Source organism: Erythranthe guttata, chromosome 14, assembly GCF_056151865.1.
Source record: "Erythranthe guttata isolate IM_541 chromosome 14, IM_541, whole genome shotgun sequence".
NCBI classification, from domain to species: Eukaryota; Viridiplantae; Streptophyta; class Magnoliopsida; order Lamiales; family Phrymaceae; genus Erythranthe; species Erythranthe guttata.
Genome location: NC_142546.1, coordinates 1,342,817 through 1,354,444, shown reverse-complemented (window position 1 = coordinate 1,354,444; position 11,628 = coordinate 1,342,817). Strand labels below are relative to the sequence as shown.

The following is an 11,628-nucleotide window of genomic DNA, read 5'->3' as shown; positions in this document are numbered from 1 at the left end:
ACTATATTATTTAAATTATTAACGATATTAGAAATTAAATTATGCATGTGTATATTGTAAATTTTTGCGCCATGAAGAGGTGTTCATTCGGTAAAACCGTACCGAACCGTACCGGAATCTCGATAAACCAAAATTTCGGTACTTCAAGAATTTGTACCGTTTACCGAACCATACATTTTTTTATCGAATTAATTCGGTTCTTCCGGTTCGATTATTCCTTACTACCACCCAATGAATCCATACACGTATATAATATCCATACATATTTTACAAATGGTGATTGTATGCAAGTCAGATATAAAAAAAAAAACTACCCAGTGTACAGATTCCATATACGAGACCTGCAATATAGATGCAACGAGTCCATCCCACGTAGAATTCAACACTCTTCCCACAAATTAATCAAAAAAAAAAAATACGCAAGAAAACCCCCAACAATTCGGACAAATTAAAACATCATCGTCTTAAAACAAAAGGAGATTATAGCATGTGTGCCATAAGGCACCAAACACGTACACCGTTTTCCGAGACCAATCAACTAGTACACCCACATACAACGATTATAGTTTTTTCCCCTCAGCAATATATATATTCACCTCTCAAGGGTATTTTACATATCAAATATATCATCGAATCAAGAAATTAAGTAACGAGTAGTAAATGCATTCAGAACAAACATCTCAAATTTTTCGAAGGTTTTCTTCTCTTTTTCTTAAAACTCTCTCACCGGTAACAACATTACAGTGTGTGTTTAGTAACACTCGATTTATTATTATTTCCTTTTGCCAGCTCCAATAGTCAACAGCTCAAAGCTTCTTAGGGTTTCGTCACGAACACCTCTCGTAGCAGAAGCACGGGTGAAAGAAGAAGACTTGGACTCAAATCCAGGCTGTAATCTTTGAGTGGTGGATATCCGACCACTTCCCGAGCCTAGCCTGCTATGACGATTCTCACTCGGCTCGCCAGACGAGCTGGGCCTACTGCTTGATACTACGGCCCGCTTTGAAGTACTACTCGGCCGAGAAATCCGGTTTCTTTCCGAATCAGTTTGCTGGAGAAATCAACAAGCAATTTAAACATTTACGAAAATTCAAGAATTCGTTTATGAATGCATGTAGAGATAAAGAAAATGGCAGGGTTCTCAGATAAATAATAGCTAAATAAAGGGGTTTATTGCATTCAACACCCCTGTGCTTACTCTAATTCGTCAAAAACTCATGTGTTATTATTAATATTAGAAAATACTTATTACCTAAATAAAGGGTTATTTTTAATTATTATTATTGTTTTGCCCATTTCTTCCTATCATTAGCATGTGTCTATTTTGGCAGCTGTTATGTTTAGCCAATGTTTGGGCTATAATAGCGTGTATGAAACATTGATTTATTTCGTTGATTTTGCATTTATAGACAGGTTGTGGGTCCTAGCCTCACCCCCTATGGTTAATTTTTTTTAGCAAACTACCCCTAAAACTCACCGTTTAGGGATTGCATGCTAAACAAGTCCGTTGGGGGGGGGGGGGGGGGGGGGGGGTTTGCTAATATTAACCAGATGGGGACTTTTTTTAATAATTTGATATAACACAGGGGTACTAAATGCAATAAACTCCTGGATAAAGACTTCATCATTTTTTTTCATTTTATTCATTTATTTTTCTCACCGCATCTTTAGAAGATGGTACGTCCTCTGAAGCTCTGTGCCTAGAGTGGTCCCCACCGTTCAAGCCAGCAGCACTAGAACCATTCCTTCGGGTAAATGCTTCCATTGCTCCAGAGAATCTGTCTCTAACATCTTGTCTCACTAGATGACAAAACATCAACTTATTACATAATAATACAAGAAATAATCATCACTACAAAACTATACTTCTCGTCATTCTTAAAAGGCTATATGAACAGTAATACAAAACATCAGATATTGACGAGGACCAAACAGACCTGGAGTCCTTTCAACTTTGTCTGCAGATGCTCCAAGGTTCAAAGGTATTTTTCCAGTTGGCTGCTGACAGTAAAACAAAGTAAGACTCATAAATATATATTGAAATAAATTAATCTTTATCCAAAACGAAAAATCGAGTTAAAACTAACACGTGCCCTAGAACTGGAGCCAATCTGTGGGTACTTCAATATAGTCCAGTCAAACACATAATCAAACTGATAACCTGCAACAGTAATAGAATGACAATGAATTATGAATATTGCCAATCATATTATTTACGTTATTGAATAAATAAACGGGTCTTGGAAAAACCTCTTGAAAATGGAAAGATAAAGAAAAACAAATCGTGAATATCCTTCAATTTTTTTCTTACCTTCTCGAATAAATAGGTCCCGGAAAAGTCTCTTCAAGTATGAATAATCAGGTTTGTCATCAAATCGCAGTGATCGGCAATAATGGAAGTATGAAATGAACTCTGCTGGATATGATTTACAAAGCACCTGTCCGGAATTTTTTTTTGTTAAGGATCCAAAAACACACTCTATTTTCATATAACCACAATCTTGATAACTATAATATAATTTGAGATAAATGTCATATAGAGCAAGTTATATATTACTTCTACGGGTGTAAGCATCTTCTTCTCACTGATCTTGTCATACTTCTGCTTCTTTGTGCCAGCTTTTAGTCCCTGCCATGGAAGGCTAAAATACAGGAAATTGCAGGTCATGTAGGTGGGATCGAGAATCATGTGAAAGTGGAGAAAATCTAAAGTAAAGCTCTTATCTCAACCTTCCTCTGAGGAAGTACATAAGGACATAGCCAAGCGATTCTAAATCATCCCTTCTGCTTTGTTCTGTAATAATAAATCAAAAACATAGTAAAAGTTAGAATGAAAGCGAGCATGTCAGTGAGAAAGAAAATCATGAAACAATAAGGTCGTTTTCAGTCTACTAGTAATGATCGAAAGGCTACTCACCAACTCCAAGATGAGTGTTTACACTAGCATAACGAGCTGTACCAGTGAGATTTTTATTTTCCCTGTAAATACGAAAAGAAGTGAATGAAAATACTCGAGATCAAATTACGGAACACTGAAAAATTCAGTAAATTTTATTAGAGAAGCTTAATGCGTAGTTGACAACGTTTTACTACTAATCAGCAATTATTCATGTCACAAATCAGTTTTTTGTTTTCTTTGGTGGCGGGGGGGGGGGGGGGGGGGGATTGGATTGGAGTTGCAGGAGATGAAAATGTCAAATCACATAGTAAAATAATTTGTTGAGATAGTATTAGTACCTGTAAGGTATATGCTTGTGGGTCTGCAAATCTCTGTACTTTTTTGCAAGTCCATAGTCAATGATGTAGACCTGTTACAAAGATAACAAAGGTTAATTCTCAGCTGGTGCCAGATAAGTCAATTTGAATTCAATTTGACTTGTTTACCTTTAAGGTTTCCTTCAAAGTTCAACAAGGATTTATGGTATATTACATAATAAAACCATTTTTTTTTAAATACCGGTATAACAAATAACCTTTTTATGAGAAGTGGGATAGTTATAGCAAAAATGAGTTCTCCCAATCTAAATCTAATGGCAAATAGAAGAAAGAAATACCAACGAAACTAAAGTAGCAACAATGATTGAGCAGAAAAGAACTGGCATTAGCATCCATAAAAGGGGTAAATTAGATTTAGAAAAAGAGTTTGATTTCTGCTATAGAGATTGACAATAGTACGCATGCCTGCGATATGTGCTCCAATAAACTTAACTAAGATTCTGGTATAACACGCGGAGTGAGGATATATGATAAGTAATTCTTCCACAAGAAAAATCAAACAAATTCAAGCAGATAAAAATTTACGTTCTTCTGATCAGCAAAGCTGACTGGAAGATTTCAACAATTAGAGAAGTAACAACCGATGACAATGTCATGGCAATAGTTATGTCCTCCAAATTTAAGTAATCAACACAGCTACAAATAGCTTAGGAAATGAAGTCAATGCCAAGCAAACATAAAATCCAAGTGCGGAAACATATGCTATAAGTAAAGAAAGAATACCTGATTTGCTTTGCGTCCCAAGCCCATTAAGAAGTTATCAGGCTTTATATCCCGGTGAAGAAAACCTCTAGAGTGCATGTATTCGACTCTATTTATCTATACGAAAAATGGCAATAAGTAAAAACAGCTATAGAATCAAACCATGTAAAATAATCGTTCACAGCGCAGGCATACTTACTAATTGATCAGCAAGCATTAAAACTGTTTTCAGTGTCAACTTCCTGTTACAATAGTTGAACAAATCTTCCAAGCTTGGTCCAAGAAGATCAATAGCCATAGCGTTGTACTCACCTTCGACTCCAAACCATTTAAGGTGCGGAATCCCAGCTTCACATGAGAAACAAGAACATCGTTTAATTTAATTAGGTGTCTGTAGATAACTAGATAATAACCAAGATAATGCAAATATAGTGGTACTCACTTCCTCCTTGAAGAAGCATGTATAACTTCGATTCATAGTGAAGCTGAGGGTGCTTAGTTTTAACCGATTCCTGAAGAAAAAGTTGTCGCTTAGATGGACCAAAATACTACACATTCAAAATGAATACATGCCGACAAGATAACGGGTTCAATTCGATATGCATCATCAAATTCCGGACATAAGTCTCATTCAAGAATTGTACACCTAATCCAATTATCCAATTCGAAGACAAAAAAAGTCTACTCACCAGCTTCACAGCAACTTCTTCTCCAGTTTGTATATTTACTCCTGAATGAAATTTAAAACAGCATATATATAAATATTTATATACATTTTGCCTACAAATAAAAAAATGAGATAAAAAATAGCCGATGAGATTACCCAAATAAAGCTCTCCAAAAGATCCGCTACCAATCTTCCTCCCCAGCTTGAACTTGCCTCCAATAACATGATCCATAATTGATTTGCTACAGATTAATTAAAACCTAAAAAGGTATTGTTCCTTTTTTTTTATTTTACAATTACAACAAAACGTACAAAAAATCAAAAATATTCAACCAACAATCAGAAGCCTCAAATTTCTGCCCACGCCCTTTAGATCTACTTCAAACCCATTAAACAAAACGGTAATGATCGAGAAAAAAAAATCCCCTAGAAGAAAATAAAATTCCTCTTTCCAAAATCTGACCTACAACCAAAATATACAACAACAACAACAAAAAAAAATTACAAAAATCAACCAAGTCTGGGTTTCTTATTCGATGATTGGGATAAATAAACGGAATAAATTAAAAACTAAAGAAACCCCAAGAGGAAGAAATTCGACATCTTTTAGATAAAGAAAGTCAATATCTGGTACAGCAAGGAAGGTGGGGGGAATAATAGCAGCCCAGATTTTCTATTTTCATCAGCGAAACAGAAAAATCGATGAGGAAATAATTTATTCCAGAGTACAGAAATGTATGAACAAAAAATTGGGGGAAAATTGAAAATTGAAAAATTAAGAGAGAGAAAGTGAAGAATCTAAGGAGAGAGAGGAGAGAAAAATTGGGGGGAAATTTAGATGAAGAGATTCGGAAATGGATCCATCCGTGTAAGAAAAACAGCAGAGGGAAGGCAGAGAAAAGAGGGGGATTGAATTGAAGAAGAGCGAGAAGAAATTGGGCTGACGAACTTCTGAGGATATCTCATGGATGTCAGTTGACGGTATATATATATATACACACACACATATATATATATATATATACGTATAATAGTATATATATATATAATGTTATTCATCAAAAAAAAAATATATATATATATATATATAATGTATTTATTAGCTTTTTATAAATATAAAATAAAATAAATAAATTAAATTAAATGAATCAAAACCTAATAATGATTAGCATTTTTCAACACTTTAGGTTAATTGGAGTACTTAATTAGATTATATACGGTACAAGTTTGTTGTTTTCTGTCTATTCAAATTGACTTTTCATCTTAATAAGGATTAGCAGGTTGTTAGTATGGATTATTAGCACACAGTTTTTTTTTTTTTTTTTTTTTTTTCTAATTGAAGTATTTAAATTTTATTCGACTAAATACGAGGGTGGGTTTCTTTTTTTTTTTCCGTATTTGTTTATTTGTCGATTGAGTTGCGGTTCATTTTTTCCACCAATTAAACTATATTTACGTGCACGGTATACTTCTTTTGTTTCTAAATATGTGTCGTTTTTCACCTTGGCACAAGTTTTTAAAAATCTCAATAAATATGTCTTGAAATTAGAAAAATAGATGTTGATACACCAAAATACCTTTACTTAGGAATAAATGCAGAAATAGTGTTGGGGAGTTAGTAAGGGTATAATTGAAAAATGTATAATTAATGCAGTATCGGAATTGTAAAATGACAGATAATATGAAACAAAAGAAATTCTCAAAAGACAGAGATATTGTGGAACATGTGGAGTAATTTAATCGATTAAGTTGGAGCTTTTACGCTGGAAAACCCTTCCTAATGTTGCAGGAACGACGGTCGACCGATATTCTAGTGAAGTTGGAAACTGATGCAGGGAAATCAAGCTAACACCGTGTTCCTACCGAGATTAATCAATTAAACGAACCAAGGAAAGACGATTACAAACACGAATTTGTACAAAATTGCTCAGCCATTGCAATATAGTTTCGTCTCAAACTTTTACACCTAACAATAACAACAAGAACCTTCCACGAAAAAATGTCCGTAAGGGGAACGGAGATGACCGAAATAGCCTTCGTCTCACCAAAAATCGCCACACGAACATTTCCCATCCTTGAAATGATGAAATCGAACGATATCTCTAACGATTATCTCTCTGTTCAAGATCTTGGACATGTACTTCGAAGCAGTGTGGCAGTCCACGCACACCCTTAGATTCTTGGTCACACGAACCGTGGTCCCCGCAGGAGTGCTAATCACACCAAACGCTATCGCGAGACGCTCACTGTGAACAGACAACAGATACCTCTTCTGCTCGTTGTCCACGTCATGCAGCACCGTGTTCGTATCTGGAATATACCCTTCGAGCTCCATCCGCTCCATAATCTCGTGGAGCGCTCCGTTTATCTTCGGATAGTCCGGGTGGTTTTCATCTCCCGAGATGAAAACATGGATCTTGTTCTTTACTTCGATCCAACTACAACCCGTTTTCTTTTTCATCCCTTTCTTCCTCATAGAAACCCTCGTCTTTGCAGCATCTTTCCATCTCCCAGCAGCAACGTAAACATTGGACAAGAGTACATAAGCACTCACATGATGAGGGTCGATTATTAATATTCGTTCAGCAACTTTTTCTGCCAGCTCAACGTTTTTGTGAACCCGACAAGCAGACAACAGCATAGACCAAACGGTGCTTGTTGGTTCGATATGCATGCTGGATATAAACTCGTAAGCTTCATCCAGTTTCCCCGTTCGACCAAGAACATCCGAAACCGCGGCATAGTGCTCTACACACGGAGAAATGGAATAATCCCGCATCATAATCTTGAAATATTTTCGAGCCTCGTCCACCAATCCACCGTGGCTACAAGCTGTCAAAACTGCGAGGAAGGATCCGGAATTAGGTTTTATTCCATCTGCAACCATTTCGTTAAACAACAAAACCGCGTCATGCGCACGGCCATGCAATGCATAAGCCATTATCATGGCTGTCCAAGAAATAGTATCACGAAATTCCATAGTATAAAAAATCCACCTGGCAACACCTATGTTGCCACACTTTGCGTACATGTCCATTAAAGAGCTCGCCACATAGATATTATCGAAAAATCCCCGTCTGATAATATAGCCGTGGAGCTGTTTACCAAGGCATAGCGTCGTCAGATGCGCACACGCCGGCATTATACTCGAAAACGAGACAGCCACGGGCTTTATGCCAGCTGTCAGCATCTCCCTAAAAAGTCTTAATCCATTATCGAAGCTGCCGTTCTGGACACAAACTGCTATCATGGCATTCCAAGAAACGCTGTCCTTCCGAGGAGATGAACTGAAGATAGTGTACGAATCTTCAAGCCGTGTACAGTTTGCGTACATATCGATCAAACTGCTTCCGATGAACACATCTTTGTCAAAACCGTGCCGAACTGCGTATCCGTGAATCTCTTTTCCTTTGATGATGTCTACATACTGCGCAAAGATTGGAAGGATGCTAGACAAAGTGTAGGAATCGGGCTTAAAATTCGTCTTCCCCATTTCTCTCACTGTCAGCAAAGCTTCCTCGTACATCCTATTCTGCACATATCCTCCAATAACAGTGTTCCAGGAGACGACATCTCTAATCGGCATGAGCTCGAAAACTTTCCTCACACTATCCACAAGAAGAGCTCCCTTCTTATCCGAAATGTCGACTTCTTTACGAAATCCTTCACACATTTCCTCAGAAACTTGTGTAGATCCAGTCTTGATCATATCACTGTTAAAACTGAAAAATCCATTTGGTTCAGAACCACCATCAAGCACATTCCGTGCATCCAAAGACTCCATCTTTGCATACATATTCATCAACGCATTCCCAGTGAAAAGGTCAGAATCCAAACCGAGCCTGACCACGCAGCCATGGACAGACTCACCGAGCCGCAAGTCGCCCAAATAGGCGCAGGTTTTCAGCAGAGAAGGGAACACGTTCCTATCTGGGCTTTTCCCCGAAGCAATCATTCTCTTGAAAAAATCAACCGACTCCATGAAATTACCAGTGGAAGCGCAGCATTTGATGATGGATTTCCAGGCTTTCGCCGGCGGTGGTGAGGGGAAGGCGTTGAAGAGTGAGAGGCAGTCTTGTAAGAGGTTGAAGTTGGTGTAGATAGAGAGAATGATGGTGGTGAATTGAGGAGATGAGATATCTCCATCTCCTCTGAGTTTGATTGTTTGGGCATGGAGTTGTTTGGCCTGGGAGCTCGTTTTGATGTGAGACGGATTGCTCAAGAGGATTTTGAGGGTCTGACTCGAACTTTTCATGGGATTCTTGGCGGTGTTCTTTGGCCACTTTGTTGAGAGCGATACAGGTGTTTGTGTAAATGCCAAGCTGAAAATTTTACCTTCAGGGGTGTCCGTAAATACAACAAAAAAGCCACTTTTGTAACTGATATTTGTTGGTTGATTTTTCTCTAAATTGAAAGTAAGTACACTAGAATTTCGATAAATTAATACTCGGTGTATTGACAATTCCGTTTTACACTCGTCGATATATGTGTGTGTGTTAGGTGAAATGTTGTGAATTTGTGATTCACTCTGATGCATTATAAACAAGACTGTAAAAAGTGTCTAGTGACCTACAAAGTGTCTAGTGACTGCCAAAAAATAGCTAGAAATCACGTAAATTGAGATGCTACATCGGTGAAATACACCGAGTGATTTTTAATCATTGATGTGGTGAAATAGCTTCCCAGTAAACACACATACGCATGTGTGTGTGCAATTATATGCAGATCAAACCCGAAACCCGAAATAATCACCCAATACATTTCACTTTGTATATAGCATCAAATAAACCAAATATTATGTTACAAAATATTATGTTATTACATGACTAATGAATAGATTATGATTTGAGGAAAATAAATATTTATCTGTATTTTAAATTATAATTCAAAGGGAACGTTCTACACTGCTAAAATCATATTGTGAAATTATATCTAAAACTAATCCGCCGAAAGGAAGCAAATTTCGAAATAAATTGTTTATGTTCACATCATAGGTAACAAGACGCAACATCACAATTATAGGTACTACGAAACAACGTTAATACAAACACTAAACGATTGCATGTTTAAACAGTTCAAACACAAGCATCAAATCTTTACAGTAGGATGAAGATCAACAACAATTAGAAGCAAAATCATTGCTTAGGAGACAATTTCCGAATGAGTGCCGTTTATAGCCTCCAATCCATAATCTCACAAGTCACTTCATTCCTCTTCTCTCTCAGGAGGAAGACCACACGGCAAAAGCATTTTCTGTATATACATCAAAACACAATGAAACATTAGCATAAAATGGATCTCGTAAACCCTAGCAACAAGATAAGTACACAGAGCAGCAGTTTTTTTTATTATTCAGATCCATAGAAAATGACGAACGCAATTTCGACGCATTAAGCTGGCATAAATCTCTTGATTGAAGTATCATGTTCTTTCGACAAGAAATGCTTTCGCATCGAAAAATGTGAATACCTCATATGGTTGATAATCAAGTGAAACTAGTCAAACATAAGATATTTTTCACAAAAATATTGCAAATTCCGTGGGGATGTCGATAAAGTCATTAACTATAATTTGATAATGCACTTTGGGAGGACGTGAACCAGAAGAAGTCAAAATACAGAATATGATGCAAAGGAAGCTTCAAAATCAACCTAGAAACTATGATGTGTTTTTGGTTTTACCATTATATAGAGTAAAAATCCCAGTTTGTCCTAACAGCATCTCAACTTATATTTCGTTTCACCTAAATATATAATAAGACTCGGGCAGTCAAATAGACAAATTTGACGTACAACCGTCATCATAAGAAAATTATATCCATTGCTCTAGCTGTAAAATATTATTTTATAAACTTATAGTCGGTGAGAAGTTTACAACAGGCATCCAGTCTAGCCATTTTCTTTTCCCGTGTCAGTTCGCGCAAACTTTAAAACGCTTATGTGAATAAAACCGCACTCATGTTAATCAAAAGATCCTTGCACTGACCCAAGCATATGTAATGTCGTACGAACTACTTATCCAAAAACGTTGCAGAAGCTTGTGAAGAGTTCTGATTAAATTGTTTGACATAGAATATCTCTTATGATTCGATGTGTTCGGTCATCAAAACAAACAATGTAAATCAGAACTTTTCACAAAACAAATTTACAGCCCCATACAATACACATGCAATTCAAGTACCAAAGGACAAGAATAACAATTAAAATCACGAACACCAAATAAAGTGCCTAAAATTAAAAATTAAAAACTAAAAATTAAAAAATAAAGAAAAAAAACATACAGTACACAAAAAGGGATAAAGTAAAAAACCTGCATGAAATTGTAGCGCTCTCTCCCAATGGATTCATTTTCCGCAACGGCAAAGTAGGCCAACATCGGATAATGCCCGACATACGACGCGTAGCTATCTCGGTGGATATTCACAGCCCATTCACTGTAACCAAAAAAACAAAAATTTCACAAGAAAAAACAGAAAATCAACAAATAATCAACCCTAAAATTCTATTACAAACATGGTTTTATTTTTTTATTTTTTTTCAAAAATTGAGTAGAAGTACTTACAATCGAGTCAAGTCGGCGTGCCCTGTGCCGACATATTTGGCCTGCAGATGCTCAAGCTGGGAGTTTATATTAAACCTGTCACTCGCCTACATCATAATCAACAATGGCAGACAAACACGATGAAGATCAACGAGAAAATATACAAAAGAGAAAGTGAAAATTAGGGTTTCTGATTGGGGTTTTTAATTTTAAATTACCTGCATGTTGAATTTTCGATGAATGGTAGAGGAGAGAGAATGAACTTATACGCGTGTGGAAAGAAATTATACAAAATAGAAAAAAAAAAAAAAAAAAAAAGCGTGTTTCCTTAATAGCGACTTATCAAGAAGAGCAATCCTTATTTTCCGTTTTTCTTTTATTTTCTTCCAGAAATTCCCATTTAGATGCTATTTGCTTTTTATTTTTAATATTATTTTCTCTCA

The 11,628-nt window shown here is 36.4% G+C and overlaps 3 protein-coding genes across 6 annotated transcripts; all 3 read right to left on the bottom strand.

Moving 5' to 3' along the window:
* Positions 1-464: 464 nt before the first annotated feature.
* CKL10 (casein kinase I-like 10) lies at positions 465-5,678 on the bottom strand. 4 transcript variants are annotated; one of them, XM_088813585.1, is made up of 14 exons: positions 4,802-5,678; positions 4,668-4,708; positions 4,421-4,490; positions 4,178-4,326; positions 4,000-4,095; positions 3,238-3,308; positions 2,918-2,979; positions 2,731-2,794; positions 2,558-2,642; positions 2,312-2,438; positions 2,094-2,161; positions 1,938-1,998; positions 1,661-1,800; positions 465-1,051 (listed from the first exon to the last, which is right to left on the bottom strand). In XM_088813585.1, exons 1-14 carry the CDS (start codon positions 4,875-4,877, stop codon positions 773-775), a joined length of 1,389 nt encoding a protein of 462 aa, XP_088669711.1. In that variant the 5' UTR covers positions 4,878-5,678; the 3' UTR covers positions 465-772. The 4 variants fall into 4 exon arrangements, with proteins under 4 accessions (XP_088669711.1, XP_088669710.1, XP_088669708.1 ...); XM_088813584.1 differs by having other exon boundaries at positions 2,088-2,161; positions 4,802-5,660; XM_088813582.1 differs by having other exon boundaries at positions 2,088-2,161; positions 4,668-5,027.
* An 823-nt stretch (positions 5,679-6,501) lies between these two features.
* LOC105963053 (Tetratricopeptide repeat (TPR)-like superfamily protein) lies at positions 6,502-9,061 on the bottom strand. Its single transcript, XM_012987416.2, has one exon. The coding sequence runs from the start codon at positions 8,898-8,900 to the stop codon at positions 6,687-6,689; it is 2,214 nt and encodes a 737-aa protein (XP_012842870.2). The 5' UTR covers positions 8,901-9,061; the 3' UTR covers positions 6,502-6,686.
* Positions 9,062-9,606: 545 nt separating this feature from the next.
* Positions 9,607-11,489, bottom strand: LOC105963052 (Splicing factor 3B subunit 5/RDS3 complex subunit 10). The gene is made up of 4 exons (XM_012987415.2): positions 11,404-11,489; positions 11,207-11,292; positions 10,955-11,078; positions 9,607-9,898 (listed from the first exon to the last, which is right to left on the bottom strand). Exons 1-4 carry the CDS (start codon positions 11,407-11,409, stop codon positions 9,851-9,853), a joined length of 264 nt encoding a protein of 87 aa, XP_012842869.1. The 5' UTR covers positions 11,410-11,489; the 3' UTR covers positions 9,607-9,850.
* Positions 11,490-11,628: the final 139 nt, after the last annotated feature.

What these genes read in the sequence shown, in the direction of transcription:
- LOC105963053 (XM_012987416.2), bottom strand. Translation starts at nt 8,900, where the DNA reads ATGAAAAGTTCGAGTCAGACCCTCAAAATCCTCTTGAGCAATCCGTCT.
- CKL10 (XM_088813582.1), bottom strand. Translation starts at nt 4,877, where the DNA reads ATGGATCATGTTATTGGAGGCAAGTTCAAGCTGGGGAGGAAGATTGGT. An exon ending in AAGAAGTTGCTGTGAAGCTG is followed by an intron (nt 4,491 to 4,667) that starts GTGAGTAGACTT and finishes CTTTTTCTTCAG; the next exon opens with GAATCGGTTAAAACTAAGCA. An exon ending in GGACCTATTTATTCGAGAAG is followed by an intron (nt 2,162 to 2,311) that starts GTAAGAAAAAAA and finishes TTACTGTTGCAG; the next exon opens with GTTATCAGTTTGATTATGTG.
- LOC105963052 (XM_012987415.2), bottom strand. An exon ending in CACGCCGACTTGACTCGATT is followed by an intron (nt 11,079 to 11,206) that starts GTAAGTACTTCT and finishes TTTTGGTTACAG; the next exon opens with TGAATGGGCTGTGAATATCC. An exon ending in AGCGCTACAATTTCATGCAG is followed by an intron (nt 9,899 to 10,954) that starts GTTTTTTACTTT and finishes ATGTATATACAG; the next exon opens with AAAATGCTTTTGCCGTGTGG.